Source organism: Mizuhopecten yessoensis, unplaced genomic scaffold (genome assembly GCF_002113885.1).
Source record: "Mizuhopecten yessoensis strain PY_sf001 unplaced genomic scaffold, ASM211388v2 scaffold10447, whole genome shotgun sequence".
Taxonomy (NCBI): Eukaryota; Metazoa; Mollusca; class Bivalvia; order Pectinida; family Pectinidae; genus Mizuhopecten; species Mizuhopecten yessoensis.
In genome coordinates this window covers 1,173,846-1,196,631 of record NW_018408551.1, presented here as the reverse complement: position 1 = coordinate 1,196,631, position 22,786 = coordinate 1,173,846, and the positions used below count along the sequence as shown (strand labels likewise).

Sequence of the window (22,786 nt, the reverse complement as noted above, 5' to 3'; positions counted from 1 at the left end):
TGCCATCTTGTACTATTGTAAATATATGCTTGTAATTTGCTGGGAAAGGGCTTAATATAAGTTTGATAACTTGTGCCCAATCCATTTGCTTGGCAATAAAATATGTTTAAACTAAAATGTGTCAACCGAGTGGAACAATGAAACTAAAGCAGAAATAAAACTAAAAACCTTATCTAGCCCTTAAAACAGTGTGAACAAAAGATCCAGTATTGTGAAGAACGTACAGAAGAACAACAAACATAGTCCGAATTCCATATATTCGGGGGAGGTTGAAAGTATTACATCGTGTGATAAAAAGGCATGGAATGAGTATGTACCATAAAACATATAACTCTATCAGACAAAAACGCTCACAAGTCTAGGAAAAATCAGGAACGCCGACACATTGCGGGGTTCTATACTATAAACACACACAAAAGTACAGTTTAAAAAAATACAGAAAATAAAAACCTGATGACGTTTTTTGTATATTAGAAAAAATGAAACCAGTCAGTTGCTCTAAGGGAAGGAACTCTCACGACTTTGTTCACGAAACTTTTGACTTGACTATGAAGTTTAAAACAAGCAGTTACAATTTTATGTAGTGGACAAGATTTTATCAAGGGTACGTGTATTACTCAAAGCACTTGTTGGCAAATTCGACTTTAAATCTTATATTTAATAATTTTCCCTGATTTTTCACCAGAAAAATGTAATGAAAACAATGTACATGTATTTATTGCGATATCTTACTTTATTTTGTTGAATTGATGTGTTATAAAGGATGTGTTTAATAACGTTTTAGTTGTGATAAAAATATATCAGAAAACTTATATAATCTTTTACGGTATCTCATTAAGTATACCAGTTACAACCAATAATTCAATTTAACGTTATTTTTATTTTTACATATTTGTTAGAAAATGAGACGTAAGCTAACTTCTTGTGCAACTCGTGTAGAGATTGTTTGTGATATACAATCCTTACATTTAAAGTTTGCTAATATTTTTAAAAGTCTTAATGATCTAACGTTGAAATTCAAAAGCATCCAATTGACCATTTTCAGAATATGTTTCCGAGTAATGGGACGGGTGTGCTACAATTGAAAAGGGAAGTGTTATAGAAGGCTGAGTCAGGGGCTAGCCGTATGATTACAAAACTTCCATCATATACAATTATTGATACTTTTTACTACGAAAAAGGTCTTGAAATTCTTTTTAGCGGACAAAAACTAATATACATGTAACTCCGATTGCTTTATAGCATATACAATAACCCATTAATACTTGCATCATCCTTTTGGCGAAAGAAAAGAAAAACAATCGTCTTGCACTTAAAGGATGACACAATTTAGATGTTCCCGTACTTACTCTACTCTTACCCCTTAAAGTTGGATTGTTTTAGACTATTCAAGAAGAATACTGTTTCTTTCAACCCATTCAAAACCTTATAAACTTAAAATATACAGTCAGTCCAGTTTATCAATTTGAGATATGGAGATTGTATGTTGAATATTCTGCATATTAAGTCAGACAGCAGTGCAGTGCCCTTAATCTTGACTTTTAAATGACAAACCTTCTGATAAGTGACGGTCTTAATTTTTTGCATCCTCGTTAGAATATATGTTATTGTTTCTTTGACTTCCAATACAAAACCGAGGCTTATCCTTTTACTTACATGGAACGCTAGGTCTTGGGTATTGAGTTCGATGTTGAAATATTTTCTTTTCGAAATTATTTCAGACCAAAAGGACTAAAATAACATTCGGATATTTAAAATAAATCACTAAATTCAGCAATCAATTTCATATTGTAAGATGTATTTAATTTATTACTGCACGCTTCCATTATTATCATGCAATGATGAATATCTATTTAAGAGAAGTTGTTCAGCATAGATTATTACAATACTCTCATATTTCGCTTTACGTTTTTGATAAATATGTTTAAAGGAAACCAAAGCTCAATAATTTAGTAAGCGATATACATGTATCTTATATTTTCTAAACAGAATAACATATACTGTACCGCTGTAGTTGTCGCCGTCACAAACGTATGCTAAAGTCAACGTAAATCTCCTCCTGAAATCTAATACAAAGAGTAGTTCTACCGAATGTAAAGCAATTGCAAAATATCACCATAAAGTTCAATGTCCGATCACAGATATACTTGTTAAACCACGGTGCTCCACTGTCAGACGTAGCTCTCAATTTGTTATATGTCACATAAACAAGTCTTGGCTCACAATTTATAACATTTACTTTTATTATGCTGAGAGAATTTGGAATTCGGACTTGATATAACAAGAATGAAAGGTACTTAGAAAACATTCATATTAGGAGATTTTATCTAAAACATAACTGTTTTCGACCTTCGCGGGGAGTCAAACACAATTTCATGAGGTTGTCTTTTTCTATTAAACTCCTCACAGTTCTTAACAAAACACTGAATTCTCCCTTCCAGACCACTACTTCCTTTAGCCCAATTGAACAGTTTTTGCTTTCTCTCTTCTTCTCTGTCTACTTTTAAACTATGTTCTTTTTGCTCCATTTTGCTCATTTCCTGCAGTTCCCGTCGGGATCTCGTTTGCTTTCGTTTATGCAAATTAATCTCGTACACCATAACAGGCATGACGTCAACAGCCTCGAGCACCTCTCCGTCCTTGACCCGACGCTGCCGAAACGTGACAGGTCTTTGTGACTTTGGTCTCCGATCGAGGCGCGAAAATGCTCGTTGAGTCGGTGCACGTGCAAAGGCTGAATGTGCATGTCGCTTTTGTGGATGTGACGATCGAGCTGGCGTGTTCTCTTGTTTGGTTCGCGGCTCATTGGGAGTTTGTATTGGATTGCGATGTCTTATTGGCGAAGAGAACTTTTGCATCGATAAGGCGAACATTGTAAGCGTATTCATGGCTCGTCGTGGTTTATCTGAGTCTGTATCACTACCTCTCGCTTCACTCGTTGTGCCGGAATCTTGTTGATTACCGTTGGTATTAATCCGATTAACTTCGTTACACAAATTGTCCACACTAGCCTCCGAACTTTTGTCGCTTATTTTGTCCTTCTCGTCAACATGCTTACCTACCTTGCCTCCTGAGAAAATACTCACGCTATCTCCTATTGCACCCTTCTTAATAGCGTCACTTAACTGCTGCATATTCTCCGCCACCTTTCTCGCTTCCTTGAGAGTTTCGTTCCTCTCCACTCTGACCCGGTAACGTTCCCTGCCGATCTGAGCAAGCTTGCTCTCCAGCTCACTATCCAGAATCTCATTATCAAAGTAGGTGTTGCTGTAGTCTAATTTGATCCCTATTCCAGACTCGTGCTCCTGAACAGGACGCCTTGTCTTCAACATTGTGTGATGTTAGTGCACCGATTATTTAGTGCAATGGCTAGGATCACGCATATAGCATGCGGGGCAATATTGATGCCCTGATGTCACGTGTTGCGTTGGGGATAATGGTTTCATATATATCCCAATGCTCCAATTAAATGACGCGTTTCTTATATTGATAATGTAATATTCCACCCACAGGAGGTCGATATGTATACACACGGTACGCATAACATTGCAGTGACATCAATTATAAATCATCCGGACACTGTTTACATTGAATATATCGCCCACTGTTGTTGTCTACCTATAGAGTACAGATTTTTCTGTGAAAATTCAGAAAAAAGGAATATATCCAGTCGATAGCTCCGTGAACCTCTGCACTATTTACAGAATGAGTAAAGAACGATGTGTGGAACACACAAAGACACCACCTATAGTCCTAATAACGTCCGTTTATTGTCCTCTGATAATTGTCCAGAGAATAAAGGTCCGTGCACCACGCTGTCTCTGTCAGTATTCAAACGTGAAGAGGATTTGGTAGAAACGTAGAAATTACTCCGCACAATTTTGAAATCTGCAAATATAAAAATTAGAGTTAGAAGATATACATTTCATTATGAAATAATCTTAATCAAGTTACATAGAATCTTCAATATTTTTAATGAAATACAACATCTTTGTTTGTTTTTTGGACTACACGCTTAATTAAAAATGTATTATCATCCCATTTAGATATCCTATGTTAGACGATATCTCAAGTAGGTGCAGGTCTTAGAGCTGTCTTTGAGAACACCTGTCGCGTAATATACATTTTTTAATACACCAGCTCAAATTATCAATATGTGTATGTAAACAATATTATATTAACAAAATGGATATTTTGTTATGTTTATCGGTATAATTTCTTGTCAAGATTAATTTGTTTTTCTCTTTTAATCCAAGACTTTTTTCTCTTTTAATCCAAGACTTTTTTCTCTTTTAATCCAAGAAACTGGTGGCGAGTTCATTTCTTAAATAAATTGGCCAAGTAGTGTGTTTTGATTGCAAGCAAACAAGGGCATGCCGATCTATGAAACAAAAACTGCAATGGGGGATTTAATCTCGGGATTGCTAAGCTTATAAGGTTATAATTCCCCTAAGATATAAGTGAAGTGAACTGCAAAGACAAATTCGATTCATCAATCCATGAATTTCAGCTTGGCAGTATCAAGTCCTTAGATCTATAGTTAACATATTCAAAGTACTGTACATTACCGTGATGTACTTATGTCTCTGTCAATGTCAGTGATGGTAACGTGGAAGAGCGAATAGTCGAAAAAAAAACCCAGAAAAATGGTCCTACTTAGCCATTAAAGTAGAATGTAACCACTTGAAATCCTCGGGTAAATGACACAAGTTACACTTGGCATTTAATTGACTCCAACACATGTCCAAGGAAATATTCCTACTCGCGTACTAAATTAACAAAAGCTCACTTTTTATGTTTTGTTTTGTATGGGTAACGTATATTCTAACAGGATGTGTCGTGATCGTACAGATCATTTCGACTGTTTAATGTGTCCTTTCATGTTGTATCCTTGCACTCAGGGTTATAAGTGAAGGCAGAGCGTGTCAATTACACTGTAATACCAGTGATGTATAGTAGTCAATAAGATTAGTTGTTTGTGTCAGGCGTCAGATTAGTTAAAATATGGTAGGCCACGTTGCTTTAATTAAAGATTTATACTTTATTTCATGCCATCGTAGCAGTAAAGAAGATCACGTTTAAGAATTTACGAGACAAAAACATCTCAATATATCTAAACGAAAGTTCACAGGGAGCGCTGGTTTTTAAATTGGTGCCACCAAGTTTTTCAGACAGACACTGTCGACAGAGGGTAAATATCAAGTCATTCAGACAGACATTGCCAGGGATGTAAACGATATCTGTATATATTATGTTTTTTTGAATAATTACTTTAATTATGATATAATCTCGCGATTACGTAAGGCACATGTAATGCGAACTGAATGGTGAATCCGTGCGTGTTATCATAATGTATCTATGTCGTGTTGAGGCGACAGTTAGTGTAAACACTGTAGCAATAGGTTCTATACACATCAACACATCTTGGCACTGCATCAACATTGTGGCTTCTAAAACGATTCAGGATTGCCATAGAAGCCACAGATTAATCATACGTAGTTATCGTGTTCGGTCACAGTTAATACAAATATTAATGTGTATAGCATAAAGATATAAGTATGAATTATCATAGAGAATCATTAGAGGCAGTAGCTGTTGCATTATATAAATATCACTTCCACAATATATTAGCCACGTTATTGTCATAAAAATATTTCGACAAACTGGTACAATACACTTCTTATTTCATGGTTATGAACTAAGCCAGAAAACTGCAATAACATAATAACTACTAGTGTTATTGAGAAAACTGTCTTAAAGACATCGGGCTGTTTATTTTCGGTGAATAACATTGACATTCGTAAAAACAGTTGACACTTGTTTTAAGATTTTAAGGCATCGTGACATCATTCCACGACACAGGTGTGCAAAAGTATTATCACGTACATTGTCTCCTCCTTTACTTCCAATACTGACAAATTTCTTAGTTTTTCATTTAGCAACCAGTATTTATATTTATTTTATTTCTTAATTTGCCTCCTGCTGTTTCCTCTATTCAGCAAAATGTATAACTTCAACTCAAAACCGTGATTGGCCAACCAACGGGAAGCCGCCATTTTTTTCCTTTATTTAATTAATTATCTATTGTACCTTAGCATATTGTGTGTGTTTTTTATGAAATTGACATCCATATTCTAAAAAATTACTGCCCTACATCTACAAAAGAAATAAGCAATTATTTCTATCTTATATAAATCTGCTGGATATGGTTGTGATATGGCTATTTTACGGTAAAAACCTACCACAACGTCAACGAATGATCAAAAGGACGAAGTAAACGACAATGTTTACACCCAAGGACAGGATACACCACCGCGTCAATACATCAGGACTGAATAAGACCTCAACGTCAACACGAACTCACTAAAAAAAAAAAAAGAACCATAGCGACCTTTCCTAAAGTCTACTAATGTAAAACTGTTTATAACACCTTCACTTGAAGAAATAAGCAATAAATCCCTATACATGTGAAAATAAATATTAAATCCCAGGCTGGTGAAAATAAACACAAGCCCAACTCAGTCCGCTGAATCGAAAAAGCCAATTGTTCTTATTTATTTTGTTATTTTGTAACGTCAAATAGAAGATCTATAGAGTAAAGCTTTTTTTTATCTTATTATGTTTCATTTAGTTTCTACAGTTATTATATCTCAAATATTGTCAACAGTTGTCATCTCTCAAATATTGTCAACAGTTGTCATCTCTCAAATATTGTTAATAGTTGCCATCTCTCAAATACTGTTAACAGTTGTCATCTCTCAAATATTGTTAACAGTTGTCATCTCTCAAATATTGTTAACAGTTGTCATCTCTCAAATATTGTTAACAGTTGTCAACTCTCAAATATTGTTAACAATTTTCATCTCTCAAATATTGTTAACAGTTGTCATTTCTCAAATACTGTTAACAATTGTCATCTCTCAAATATTGTCAACAGTTGTCATCTTTCAAATATTGTTAACAGTTGTCATCTCTAAAATACTGTTAACAGTTGTCACCGCTCAACTATTGTTAACAGTTGTCATCTCCCAAATATTGTTAACAGTTGTCAACTCTCAAATATTGTTAACAGTTGTCATCTCTCAAATACTGTTAACAGTTGTCATCTCTCAAATATTGTCAACAGTTGTCATCTTTCAAATATTGTTAACAGTTGTCATCTCTAAAATACTGTTAACAGTTGTCGCCGCTCAACTATTGTTAACAGTTGTCATCTCCCAAATATGGTTAACAGTTGTCAACTCTCAAATATTGTTAACAATTTTCATCTCTCAAATATTGTTAACAGTTGTCATTTCTCAAATATTCTTAACAATTGTCATCTCTCAAATATTGTTAACAGTTTTCATTTTTACAAATATTGTTATCAGTTGCCATCTCTCAAATATTGCTACCAGTTGTCATCTCTCAAATATTGTTAATAGTTGCCATTTCTCAAATACTGTTAACAATTGTCATCTCTCAAATATTGTTAACAGTTTTCATTTTTACAAATATTGTTATCAGTTGCCATCTCTCAAATATTGCTACCAGTTGTCATCTCTCAAATATTGTTAATAGTTGCCATTTCTCAAATACTGTTAACAATTGTCATCTCTCAAATATTGTTAACAGTTGTCATTTCTCAAATACTGTTAACAATTGTCATCTCTCAAATATTGTTATCAGTTGCCATCTCTCAAATATTGTTAACAGTATTCATATCTCAAATATTGTTATCAGTTGTCATCTCTCAAATATTGTTAACAGTTGTCATCTCTCAAATACTGTTTACAGTTGTCATCTCTCAAATACTGTTATCAGTTGCCATCTCTCAAATATTGTTAACAGTTTATCTTGAAAGATAATAACTGGCGACACTTCATGAGAGATGACAACTGTTGACAGTATTTGAGAGATGACAACTGTTAACAGTATTTGAGAGATGACAACTGTTAACAGTATTTGTTAACAGTTGTCATCTCTCAAATATTGTCAACAGTATTCATCTCTCAAATATTGTTAACAGTTGTCATCTCTCAAATACTGTTTACAGTTTTCATCTCTCAAATATTGTCAACAGTTGTCATCTCTCATGAAGTGTCGCCAGTTATTATCTTTCAAGTATGTCGACAAATAATTTATTGTCGACAGTCATTGCCTATCAAATAGTGTTCAATAGACTAAACACTGTAGTCTATAAAAACGCAACATTCTTGCGTCTAATTTCAACATTGTAAAGTGGTTTTATCATGCGTTTTTATGATTTGTTGATTCTCCTAATATTATAAACATGCGTTAACCATTTTACTGATCTACTGAGAAATGACGAGAGTGACGTTAACACTCGCTCTCTTTGATCTTTATTGCTATTGTACGTCCTTTGTAGTTATATATTTGAGTAGTGTCAAATGCCTCAGTTTAAAAATCACCGTGACCTAACCGTTTCAGTGTTAAATACTATTTAATTTCTTAAGTTATTGAGTCTAGTGAAAGTGATGGATGTCCCAGTACACCCGCTCCACGCAGTTTGTAATTAAACCCCTTTATGAATAGAAACTCCACACATGATACCGTATGAAGTATTGACAAACTCACAATGGCATTAACCAAACTTTTTATGTATCACGGCATGTCTGGCGTTGGTAGGCATTTAATATGATTGGATAACAGAAGACCCTACCCGGCCCCTTCGTGACTAAAAATCATTGGATACTAAAACCGCATATCGCGTGTCATTGTTTAGCCTATATAAACATCTATAAGATATTGACAACGCATTTTTTGAGGTAGTGATGTCTTTGGATTTCTAAGCTACTAAATCAATACCCAATAACAGTACATGTCACGTACAAAATACAAATGGCTTTCAATGTGAGCAAATTCAAAGGCTGCTTCAGGAAAGAATGTTTCAAACGGTATTTAAGAACTCAAAATCTGAATATTTCATCATCACCAAGATCAGTTCATATTCAATTTTGTAAAAGTCTGAATTTTGTTTAGAAAAAAAAATATAATTTTTGTCGCCGTGCGAGAAATGTCATAGAGTAACTTTAAGGCAACCTAGAAAAATAAAATACCACAACGCCGACACAAACACATATCAGAGAAACCTAAACTCTCAGTTGAAAGTAAAAGGCAACAAGATAAACTGAGGAAATACCTAAATTACTTGACGTATTGTCGAATATCAACAATCATTGACATAGATGATAATTGTTCATGTTGCTCCTCGTTATGATTGGGTGTCTCGTCAGTCTCTGTTCTTTTGGTATTGACTTTGAGGATCCGATTTGTGCTTGGAGTTTATATTTTTGCACTTTTGCATTTTCCTTTATCTGGAATCATGCTATTATATTTAACACGTAATTTTCAAGGTAACTTATTTTGTTTCATTGGATGTATGTGTGAGCTTCGAATGAACATCTACTTTAATTCGTGGTTTAATATATAACACTGAGTCTACATCGGTTAAGTAACGAATTGAGAGGTAATTGTACCAAATATCGAGATATGTATACCAGTATCCTATCCTACCACGTAATCAATAAACATACCTTTTAATGGGAGTTGTATATTTAGTATAGGACAGAGCAGTAGGACTCTTCAGTGGTGCTTTGATGATGCTTGCGCCACCAGTCAGCCTGTAACTGTTTAGTGTAAACAAAACCACACGTCAATATGTATACCAGCATAAGGTTTTCAGGCTAGCCATCAATGTTTACGAAATAACAATGATGCATAACCACAAGCTTGAACTGGCTTTCAACGATGCCACATATGCAATTTAGAAATTCAGTTTGTATGTTTCAGGAACTTAAATCCTTAACATTCACCTACTGCAAGGAAATCAATATGAATGAAAATCCGATTATATAACGCTATAGGCACTCAAAATTATGAAACGAAATAAAAATGGTTTCAGGAATTTGAAAAATTTCGAATGCGAGATCAAATCAATATTATTATTATTCTTGCTAAGAAATTTTGCTAACACAAACGTTCGTACGTAGCGATCTTATCGTAAATTTACCGTATAAGCTTCTTTGCTGCCAAGCCGATTGATAAGTTAGCAGGACTCGCGATAAAATTGCTGATATTAAAAGGGATTTCGTTCAGAGGAGGTAATACTACGTGGCAATAAAATTGTCAGAAAAGTATTGACATTTTACCATTCCTTTCAATAACAATATATCCTCACATTGAAATCATCTCCATAAATAAATCCTACATCACATTATTCTAATCCGCTTGTCAAGATTAAATTGTATCTCTGAAATCGCTACGTAGGCACTTATTTTCAATGTTATTTCTCGATCAAATGGCTGTATTATCTGTAATTATGTGAATGTAAGGCTAAATTTGAATCTTTTTCAATTTAAAGTATTTCTAAGTGTTTCTGTGTAGAAATAAACAAAAAGTATGACTCTGATAGCTCTAAGAACATTAGATAAACTCACAGTCAACAATAAAAACGAAATGCCAAATGTTCATATGATCTCATTTCTCACCATATTAGATAATATATTGACTTGACGGATTCGTTACAAGTCAACATTTCAAATGACGGCCATGATTTATTTTTGATTAAAACCATTTGAGTTTCTGAAATAGTTTATTTTCTTATTTCAGTAGACGATTGTATATTTCATTAGACGATTGTATATCTCAGTAGATGATTGTATATTTCAGTAGACGATTGTTGTATATTTCAGTAGGCGATTGTATATTTCAGTAGACGATTGTATATTTCAGTAGCCGATTGTACAATGTATATCTCAGTAGACAATTGTATATCTCAGTAGACGATTGTATATTTCAGTAGCAGTGATGGGGTAGGGAAATACACAGTATAAAACTTTAATCATTTATAGACATTTAACTCTATATCAATTTATAATGCCTCGATTATAAGTTGCCGTAAAAGTGCAGGTCTAGTAGTATGTATTTACAACAATGACAAAGTGGAAGCATTCACCATCGATCTATATTTGTCAATGTTTCGTAATTTGTATTTTCGAAGTTCACGAAGTTCGTCGTATCTTAAATAGCTATCGATTGAGAAAGTTTCTTTATTTGCATGTAACATTTTAGCAGTTACCAAAACAGGTTCGTGTTGTCTTCCCGTTTGTTTCGGTGCTTTCATATTTCCCAATGTTGTTTAGCACCGAGTTTGGGTTCACATGTTGTACTTGTGTGCTGACGCTGTAGTGAATACATTCCGACTCATATACATGTTTACTTTCTATTTGATTCACGTTTTAGACGCTTTAAAACTCTAGATTACTTCAAGTATGAAATTAGGTTTTCATCGTGACGAATGTTTTACAATATCACGTCTAATTTATTCCATCTCCGTTTCATTAAAATCATCGTGGGAATTTAGGTCTACTTATATTTAAATCCCGTGTTAGTAGTGTGTTAGATCGGGACGTGTACCGTCGACGCTGGGTGTTAATGTACCCACGGACAAACTCTATACATTGTGTCAATACAAGGGGGCGGGTATGTCGGCAGATAATGTTTACAACTTCAAATGTTGTGAATAAGGATACATACTTAAATCCGGAATATATAGGTGTATTAGGGAGGTAAATAAAAGTACAAGTGGTTTGGGTCATTAAATATGATTTTGTGTACTTCTTCGAAGTTAAGCGACTGGAAAAACATACTTCCTGTATTTATTGCCTCGTCCGAGCGCGCCTATCCTTGTATATAGAGAAAATATGTAACGCCTGATGGTTGGGGCATTGATCATGCAAGTTTTTTCGAGTATAACCTCTCAGCTTTTACTAGAAAATAAACTAAAAAGAATGAAAAAAACCCACTAGAGCATCAGTCGCTCAGAATATGTTTTAAACAGTGGATTTATATCTCAATTTGCTAAAACAATGTACATAAAGATTATAACTGAATATCGACATACATTAAAATATACTAAGTCTTGACTAGATGCTTTGAATTTAATTCTTCGTATTTCTAGTGATTAGTTTGTGTCGCACAATATTTGACTATTGATGGACTATAAGTTCCCCGGTTTGACCACAAACTTCTTGCTGGGGTTAATCTGACACGATTTGCATGAAACATCAGTTTTAGAATGTATCATCATCTTTTTCAACCTTTTGGCCTTTGGTACAGTGTACCACAGAGGAGTTCTTAATGGACAAAATGGTCGCATGGTCGGTTTGGTCTCACCACGGACTTAGATCTAATCTAATTCCGTGGTCTAACCTAGCATACATTTCTAAAATACCTAGTCTCACCTAGCATACATTTCAATTTTCACACCTGATCACAAATTGGTTATAATCTGTTTCAAAATGATGTAAATGGTATTTTAATACATATTATAATTAAGAACTTATGTCTACTTTAATCAGAGAAATATTCCATTTTCTTTGTAAAGAATTATAATGACACGTGGTAGTAGATGAAATATAAATATTAAAAAAAATGAATACATTTATTTAACCTGAAAATAATAACGATTTTACAGATATTATAACTGGTACAGTACTTGCCGCCTACATGTTATTAAAATCTTAAATAATTGTTGATTAAGTAAAGCCTCATTAACTAATCCTAATATCAAAGATTATTTAAAATTCTGTAATGCATTGTCTATAAATTTCAACTGATACAATAACAGTTGACTGAATGTTGTTTTTACATTTCCTTTATTTTATAGTTATGTCTGCAAAATTTCAATCTCAAGCTGATTTTGTGTCGACATACACTGTAGATAGGATAAATAATTATAATTTTCACCTATCATAATATCACAAATGTCAATATTGTCAACATTTATTCAAAACTTGGGCTATTGGCCCTTATATGTGGTACATGATGTACAAAAAACGATGTATAGAAAATGTATAGAGATAATGTACATAATACACAATATAATCAACTAAGAGGTTCTGATAGTCTCAAAGATAAACTTCCTTAATATACATAGCTGTTTACTATTTTTGACACTTAACAACTGAATAGTCGAAAAACCGCACTCTTAGATTTTGAAATTTTTTGTTCTGAAGGAACATTTCTTTTTCTTCCAGTCTCAATGAATGCAAAGAAGTATTTAATCTACTGAGACATACATGTATTCTATACTTTACATGAATATACTTCGTAAGATAAAATTGAAGAAAACAATTCGTACCATATACCGTCATAAAGTTTTGGTTAATAGCACCGTAGGCATGTGATATAGACGGAATAATAATATTTTAATGAAGCTACTTTGAATATGTGTTTATTATTATACTGTATAAATAATAGCGTAATGTATACAATATGATGCACGGTTAACGTGAAATGACCCTTCGTTGTCATTTTAAATGATTACATTGTATTAATGAAATACTAGTAACTCGGGCTGAACTTATATATTTTTGAATCATTCATTGGAAATACGCTTACATGACCAATTTATTCAACAATGGTATAAGGATGTTACAACCTTGACCAGAGAAATAATAATAAAGCGTGCCGCTACTTCTTCGATACCGGAAGAAATGCGTCCAATGTCGCCACAAGTGGCGATCTTGGTTGTTCCTGTGACGTGGAACAGAAAGTGGAGGTATGTAGGCTCTGGTTAAGGATAAATGGAACCGCTCACGATATACTAGTCTATAAAATACATTAGTGGTCAAAAGGAAAACGGAGAAGTTGGGAATGTCGTGTAAACAAATTTAAGCTTAAAGTCGAAACCGGTCGGTATTCTCGTCCAGCTACACCTTTACAGGATCGACTTTAGACGCTGCTTTATGTCATATGTATCACAGGCGCCTATGTTTTAATTTTATATAATTATGTACAGTGCTAGTGATTTTACTTATTTTAAGGTGTGATAATGACTTTAAGTGTCTCATAAGCCTGATTTGGCTGGATGTCGATAACTGATCGATTTAAATTTTGAAATACATGTAGCTTTTACTTTTTGTAAAATCTGCTGTAGTTTCAATGTATATCGATATGTGACTCTTAAATAAAACAAATTGTATTGTATTGTAATAATATGTAAAGTTAGGACATTTCATCTGATATTCCCTATTATTATGATGAAGACTATAATTGATGAAGTGGAAACAATTTTATAAATAAATAAAAGTGTACACCAAAAATCAATCCTTTGTATACGTTCAGTTAGACATGGTAAGACACTTTATAGTACAGACTATAGTTTACCTGTAATTAAATCCTATTGTTCTCAAACTGACACCAAATCTCACCTAGCATACACCCAACACCTTATACCTGTATATAGGAAAATACCAAATGTATGCTACGTGAGACGACACCAAATGGTCGGTAGCTATATATGTAGGCATATATACTGATTTATATTGGGTGCTTTGTTACTTCCTATTTTGAGAAACTATTTTACTGTTTATATTACAGAGTAGGCACGTAACTTTCACGACTGTCCTTCAAATAAAATCATTAGCGAGTCTATGAATTCATATACATGTTCGAGAATAACTTTTCGTGTTTACGAACAACATTCGGTGTCTCAGCATTACATTTCCATAAATAATATACGTTAATTTAGATTTACATATCACTGATTTTAAAGTCTTCAAAGATATACAGTAACATGTGTATGTTATAGAAGAATATCAGTGTCAGCTGTATACCAATTCCACATACAAAACGTATTTTTATTGGTTATGTTCAATTACCTGTAACTAGGATTCGAACAATCCGTCTCCTAGTAGGTTATTTATAAACGATTTAACGTTAAATGTACACACATATAATTAGTCATTGAACATTTGCTGTATAGAATCATGTTTGATCGTTTTATCGGCTTTAAATACCCGTTAACATTGTTTATGCTATCTCGGTCAATAGCGACTTTCTTGTACAAATACGTGTAAAGCAGGTGTTCAGAGAGGTGCGTCAACACGGAGGCATTTTAAACGTTAATTATAGAGTAAGTGTAATTCTTTAAGATGACATGTGACATTTGTTAAATGAACAGAGAAATGTTAAATGAGATTTATAATTTACCCAATGTCATATACTTTAAATTACCGATTTTTGCTAATAGTATTTTTTACGATTACGCTCCCAATTGTCTCGTTCGTGAGAATGTTAACTCACGAAATGGAACCAGATCCATGGGTTTACATTTGCGTGTGCCTGACTGTAAATAGTAAGAAATTGACACGCAAATAAACCTATCGCGGAATACTATAACTGGGGAGTACTACGTGCATTTGTATAAAGTGAAATATTCCTCCAGTGTTTTGAAGAAAACGATTGATAGGAAATCCTCGAAGGACAAAAGCTCAAATTGGAATTAGATGTAATAGATAAACTTAAATGATAAAAAAGAGACAAGGACATAAAACAATGCTCAGCATATGTCAACACTTGAATATGATCACATAAAGTTCGATAACGTCCTATAACTGCGGCCATTGAAGTATACCTGAAGCAAGAAGCGTAAATGAATGTTTTTTTCAAATATTCTAACATAACCTGAACAATATTATCAGAGGGCCATAAACTATATCAAACATATGCTACATCTGTTATATAAAACGTCCGTATGTTGTTTGTATTATATACAATGTATGTAGTAGAGATATGATAAAGTTATATCTGATATGTCGACCACACACTGTCTTCCCTGTGGGAATTACTTCCTTGTCCCATAGACCAGTTTTAAGTTATTCGTATCTTACAACAATACATGTTCGTTGTAAGGACTAAGTGTTATATGGAAATTTATTACATATTAATAAATACGGGTTTTATTGTATATGCGATACGACACAATTGCTCTTACCCATATCAGCCCTCGCCGTATCAACCCCCCCCCCCCCCCCCCCCCCCCTCAAAAAAAAATTCCGTATCAGCTCTCTCCGTATCAGCCCGCACAACCCGTATCACACCCCTTTTGGAATTTTTTTCGTTTTTCAATATTTTAAAAGAAAATTAGATCATAAAATAGTAGCTTTTATTAGTTAATGTTATAACTTTACATTTCGGCCATCGGACTGATATTGCAGTCTCGGGTTGATACTTGGTGTGATATGGAAAAGGCATGTATTATTCTCTATTTACCGTTGATATTATAGAACTTCTCTGACCCATATATTATGAGTATATAAGCATAATAACTATATATTTAGTTATTTTATATACAGTATATAGGCTATGTAAGAAATTATGTAAAATATTCACTGGAAATACGATGTCACAAATGACAACGTCGATGAAGAAAATCAAACAGTGTTAACTGCACCATTTTGTCTATTTAGAACTTACCAGTACTGTCTATTTAGAACTTACCAGTTCTGTCTATTTAGAACTTACCAGTACAGTCTATTTAGAACTTACCAGTACTGCTAAAGATCACAAGTATGAAATATAGGTCTAAAGTGTGCCCAAATGTTTTTCGAAAAACAGCCAAAAGGAAACGTTGCTCATAGAATTCTTAAATAACAAAGTTACACCTATTGACTCTAAACGATAAATGCTACATGCATTTGGTTTGTTTTTATTGGACTTACCATCCAATTTACTCGTGTTTTCCCGTTTTCTACCCGATCCCATCACCTAGTATACTTACAATAGTTTACCCCTATTCTACCCGATCCCATCACCTATTATATATACTTACTATAGTTTACCCGTATTCTACCCGATCCCATCTCCTAGTATACTTACGATAGTTTACCCGTATTCTACCCGATCCCATCACCTAGTATACTTACAATAGTTTACCCGTTTTCTACCCGATCCCATCACCTTGTTACAATAGTTTACCCGTTTTCTACCCGATCCCATCACCTAGTATACTTACAATAGTTTACCCGTATTTTACCCGATCCCATCACCTAGTATACTTACAATAGTTTACCCGTTTTTTTTTAACCCTAAATGCTGAACGTTAAGCAGGGAATAACAACTACTATCTCTAAGGATTTACGCACGTCGGACAGGGGGACGGAAGCGTCTTCAGTTAAGTAAAGTATTTTCGTTAATGTGACACATGAGGGTATAGTTTTACTAGTATTTGTTATCTTGTCTTTCTCCTATCATGCTTCAAGGTTTTATTGACTTTGAACTTGTAGCCATTTTTAAAATATTTTACTGTATGACCTTGGTTTGTTCATTAGCTTTTAAAAATGTAAAAAAAAATCAAAAAAATCATATATGCATGGTTGTCTCTACTTTAAAGTACGAACTGAATGATATTAACATGACAATTATTATCTTGGTAACGCATTGGTGTTGTTTTGTATATCATTTACATACAGTGAATAGTAGGCGAGGCTTAGCAACGTTCAATTAAAGTTCCTTTTAATTATCGTGATGCATATACTGTACACATAACACTCTGTCATGTCTATGTAAGTGTCACAATACAAAACGTCAAGATATTACAAGTTAGAATTACATTCCAAATATTTCACATATCGTCATGTATTCTAAATAATAGACCAGACAAAAAAACTCCCCAACTCGATTAAGATTTGATTTTGATATTTGGGGACATTTACATCTATACAGTATGTTGTACTTCATTGAGTCATGAGGAACGGATCGAACCGAATGCAGTATATTAAAAGACAAGCATACACACATATATTTAAGCGAATTATACCCGATGTTAAAAGTATACTTACGGATATAATGTTGTTTAAATGACACAGGTATTGAGATAAAAATTGACATATTTACCGTTACTGTTACGGCAGAAGTTAAAGATCCGACTGTTAGGTTGAAGCTAGGTTTGAGTTAAATTGAAATAAAGTAACTTTCTGGAAGTAACGTACATGATGCTAAGTAACTGTCTGGCCCTAATGTACTTGATGCTTAGTTACTGCCTGGCCATAACGTACTTGATGCTAAGTAACTGTCTGACCCTAATGTACTTGATGCTAAGTTACTGTCTGGCCCTAACGTACCTGATGCTAAGTCACTGTCTGGCCCTAATGTACTTGATGCTAAGTTACTGTCTGGCCCTAACGTACTTGATGCTAAGTAACTGTCTGACCCTAACGTGCTTGATGCTAAGTTACTGTCTGGCCCTAACGTACCTGATGCTAAGTCACTGTCTGGCCCTAATGTACTTGATGCTAAGTTACTGTCTGGCCCTAATGTACTTGATGCTAAGTTACTGTCTGTCCCTAATGTACTTGATGCTAAGTTACTGACCGGACCTAACGTACTTGATACTAAGTTACTGTACGGACCTCATAACTTGATGCTAAGTTACTGACCGGACCTAACGTGCTTGAGGCTAAGTCACGGTGTGGACTTAAATAAGTCGATGCTAAGTCATTGTACAGGCTTAATTAAGTTGATGCTTAGTCACAGTACGGACTTAATTAATTTGATGCTAAGTTACTGTACGTTCCTAAATAACTTGATGCTTAGTTACTGTCTGGCCCTAACGTACTTGATGCTAAGTTACTGTCTGGCCCTAACGTACTTCGTGCTAAGTTACTGTCTGGCCCTAACGTGCTTGATGCTAAGTTACTGTCTGGCCCTAACGTACCTGATGCTAAGTCACTGTCTGGCCCTAATGTACTTGATGCTAAGTTACTGTCTGGCCCTAACGTACTTGATGCTAAGTAACTGTCTGACCCTAACGTGCTTGATGCTAAGTTACTGTCTGGCCCTAACGTACCTGATGCTAAGTCACTGTCTGGCCCTAATGTACTTGATGCTAAGTTACTGTCTGGCCCTAACGTACTTGATGCTAAGTTACTGTCTGGCCCTAACGTACTTGATGCTAAGTTACTGTCTGGCCCTAACGTGCTTGATGCTAAGTTACTGTCTGGCCCTAACGTAGTTGATGCTAAGTTACTGTCTGGCCCTAACGTAGTTGATGCTAAGTTACTGTCTGGCCCTAACGTAGTTGATGCTAAGTTACTCTCTGGCCCTAACGTAGTTGATGCTAAGTTACTCTCTGGCCCTAACGTACTTGATGCTAAGTTACTGTACGGACCTAATGTACTTGATGCTAAGTTACTGTCTGGCCCTAACGTACTTGATGCTAAGTTACTGACCGGACCTAACGTGCTTGATGCTAAGTCACGGTGTGGACTTAAATAAGTCGATGCTAAGTCATTGTACAGGCTTAATTAAGTTGATGCTTAGTCACAGTACGGACTTAATTAATTTGATGCTAAGTTACTGTACGTTCCTAAATAACTTGATGCTTAGTTACTGTCTGGCCCTAACGTACTTGATGCTAAGTTACTGTCCGGACCTAACGTACTTCGTGCTAAGTTACTGTCTGGCCCTAACGTACTTGATGCTAAATTACTGTCTGGCCCTAACGTAGTTGATGCTAAGTTACTGTCTGACCCTAACGTAGTTGATGCTAAGTCACTGTCTGGCCCTAACGTAGTTGATGCTAAGTTACTCTCTGGCCCTAACGTACTTGATGCTAAGTTACTCTCTGGCCCTAACGTACTTGATGCTAAGTTACTGTACGGACCTAATGTACTTGATGCTAAGTTACTGTCTGGCCCTAACGTACTTGATGCTAAGTCACTATCCGGACCCAACGTACCTGATGCTAAGTCACGGTACGGACTTAATTAAGTTGATGCTAAGTCATTGTACATACTTATTTAAGTTGATGCTTAGGCACAGTACAGACTTAATGAATTTGATGCTAAGTTAGTGTACGTACCTAACTGACTTGATGCTTAGTTACTGTCCGGACCTCATTACTTGATGCTAACTTAATTACTGTCCGGGCTTACGTGCTTGATGCTAAGTCACGGTACGGACTTAATTAAGTCGATGCTAAGTCATTGTACGGACTAAATTAAGTTGATGCTTATTCACAGTACGACTTAATTAAGTTGTTGCTAAGTCACTGTACGTACCTAACTGACTTGATGCTAAGTTACTGTCCGGACCTAACGTACTTGATTCTTAGTCATTATATTTACTTAATAGACCTAACGTACTTAATTCTAAGTAACTACATGTAACTACACCTAACGTACTGGATGTTAAGTTACTCTACGTTTCGACTGAACGTACTTACCTTCTGTGAGGAACTGATCCGGTTCACATGAACTGTGATCCATATCAACAAAACAATATCATTTAAATATTACAAAAGTAACCACGTTACTTCTATATGTACAGTTCTATTTTGACAGCTAACTCCGTATAGGTATGTATGACTGATACAAGTGTAAATATCTCAGGTGAGTGAATCTATATGGAGGACTCACCTGTATATATCAGCATCGAACGAAAAGCGTTTTCCACAGAATCCAATTCCAGTTAAGACCACTTGACTGAATACTAGTAATACAATAAACACTTTCCTGTCCAATCAATAAAAGTCAGTGACCATCTCATGCCGTACATCGGTTAGCTGGTCTGAAACATGAAAGTAAAGTGAATATACGTTTTCTTTTTCTGTAATCACTGAGGTGATCGCCCGCCCTAATACACTCAATGGCAGTGTGATATATTGGTGATAGGTTTGAATGGCGTGCACAATGGATCGCAAAGTCGAATCGACAGCACTTTTAAAACAGTCGTGATTTTCTATACGCTGGCGATCGTGTCATATTTATAATCCATCTCACTCGCGTTTCAAACGAATTCGGGTGTATACAGTGAAGCAGGACCCGGAATGGTACCTATATCCATATTATATAAACATCGATATGTTGATTTTCTCATCTGAATTTGATTATGTGTTTTGTATTCATATATATATTTGTAGGGACAATCAGCCCTTTATATGATATCGTCTACAAAGAGATCATATATTGTATTTTAATAGCACTTGATAGAAAAAGTATGTGTCTGTGATTTACCTGTGGTTTAAAAAGCGGTAGTATTATGTTACTAGATTCGCGAGCGATTGTGTGCACGGGACAAGCCCATTGATTGGTCTTGTTGTCAGGCCTAGCCATGACACATCAATTAACGAAATATAAATGTCTTTAATTCACTCCTCGTTCATTCAATAGATTATAATTATGATATAAATACAAAGATTAATTGTCGATTGGAATTTGTCGTTTCCATTTCTATACGTCGCTGAACCTGGTCTGATTGGAAAGCATAACCAATTCAGGCAAAAATGAAAAGTTTTGTAACTGGGAATCCACTCAAAAAAGAAATTGCGCAATAAGAACCGTTTTAAACCTTAAAATAAAAGACAAAATCCTACATTGATACAACTGTAGCAAACTAAAACAGCAGACATATTTTACAACAAGAACACTATCGTTGAAAAGTTCAATGTCTATACTTATATATAACAGCAGACAACAAAGTGACAACAACAGAAACTGAAGAGACATCGATAGGAACTGAGGAGTCATCAACAGGAACTGAGGAGACATCAACAGGAACTGAGGAGACACCACAGGAACAAATGAGACATAAACTGGAAGTTAGGAGACGACAAAAGGAAACGAAATGACAGCATGAACCTAAGATACATAAAACGAAACTGAGGAGACAACAACAGGAACTGAGGAGACATCAACAGGAACTGAGGAGACAACAACAGGAACTGAGGAGACAACAACAGGAACTGAGGAGACAACAACAGGAACTGATAAGACATTAACAGGAACTGAGGAGGCATTAACAGGAACTGAGGAGACATCAACAGGAACTGAGGAGACATCAACAGAACTGAGGAGACATCACATNATTAACATGAACTGAGGAGACATTAACATGAACTGAGGAGACATCAACAGGAACTGAGGAGACATCAACAGAACTGATGAGACGTCAACAGGAACAGAGGTGAAAACAACGGAATCTGAGGAGACATCAACATGAACAGCGGTGAAAACAATAGGAACTTAAGAGAGATCAACAGGAACTGAGCGGACAACAACAGGAACTGGTGAGACGTCAACAGGAACAGAGGAGACAACAACAGGAAATGATGAGACATCAATATGAACTGAGTAGACATCAACAGGAACAGAGGTGAAAACAATAGGAACTTAACAGAGATGAACAGGAATTGAGGGGACAACAACATGAATTATTACCAAATAGTCTATATAAATTATAATTAGTCATTTTTGACTGTTTCTGGCCTTTTGTCCAATTTCGGCTGTAGGGGTGAAACAGTCAAAACTGTTTTTCCGGTCAGAGCGAACTGTTACCCGGCGCGAATTTGATGCGCAGAAATCCCTCCTCGAGAGCGCCGTTCAAGCGTTTCGGTGACCGCGATTCAGTGTTGAAGCAATGGCATCATTGCATGCTGCATTGATACTAATTTTTATTTGGAAATAAAACAATTGTTTCAATGCTATTTGGTGAACTGTCAAAACTATCATCCCGAGGTAGGGGAAGTCCTGGGGAACTGTTGACTGAGACTGAGGAGACATTAACAGGAACTGAGGAGACATCAACAGGAACTGAGGAGACACCAACAGGAACTGAGGAGACACCAACAGGAACTGAGGAGACATTAACAGGAACTGATGTCTACTCAGTTCATATTGATGTCTCATCATTTCCTGTTGTTGTCTCCTCTGTTCCTGTTGACGTCTCACCAGTTCCTGTTGTTGTCTCCTCTGTTTCTGTTGATGTCTACTCAGTTCATATTGATGTCTCCTCATTTCATGTTGTTGTCTCCTCTGTTCCTGTTGACGTCTCACCAGTTCCTGTTGTTGTCCGCTCAGTTCCTGTTGATCTCTCTTAAGTTCCTATTGTTTTCACCGCTGTTCATGTTGATGTCTCCTCAGATTCCGTTGTTTTCACCTCTGTTCCTGTTGACGTCTCATCAGTTCTGTTGATGTCTCCTCAGTTCCTGTTGATGTCTCCT

The 22,786-nt window shown here is 35.3% G+C and overlaps 1 protein-coding gene across 4 annotated transcripts in view; it reads right to left on the bottom strand.

Annotated features, from left to right (window-relative positions):
- Nucleotides 1-877: 877 nt before the first annotated feature.
- Nucleotides 878-22,786, bottom strand: part of LOC110460678 — a 29,427-nt gene continuing 7,518 nt past the window's right edge. Inside the window, exons 1-3 of one of the 4 annotated variants that reach the window (XM_021513722.1) lie at nucleotides 20,205-20,688; nucleotides 9,537-9,629; nucleotides 878-3,888 (exon numbers count right to left, since the gene is read on the bottom strand). In XM_021513722.1, the coding sequence (XP_021369397.1) occupies nucleotides 2,328-3,332 (1,005 nt within the window). In that variant the 5' untranslated portion in view covers nucleotides 3,333-3,888; nucleotides 9,537-9,629; nucleotides 20,205-20,688 and the 3' untranslated portion in view covers nucleotides 878-2,327. Of the gene's footprint in view, nucleotides 3,889-9,536; nucleotides 9,630-20,011; nucleotides 20,178-20,204; nucleotides 20,689-22,786 lie in introns of those variants that run through there. The other 3 variants (XM_021513723.1, XM_021513721.1, XM_021513725.1) reach the window with 3 other exon arrangements.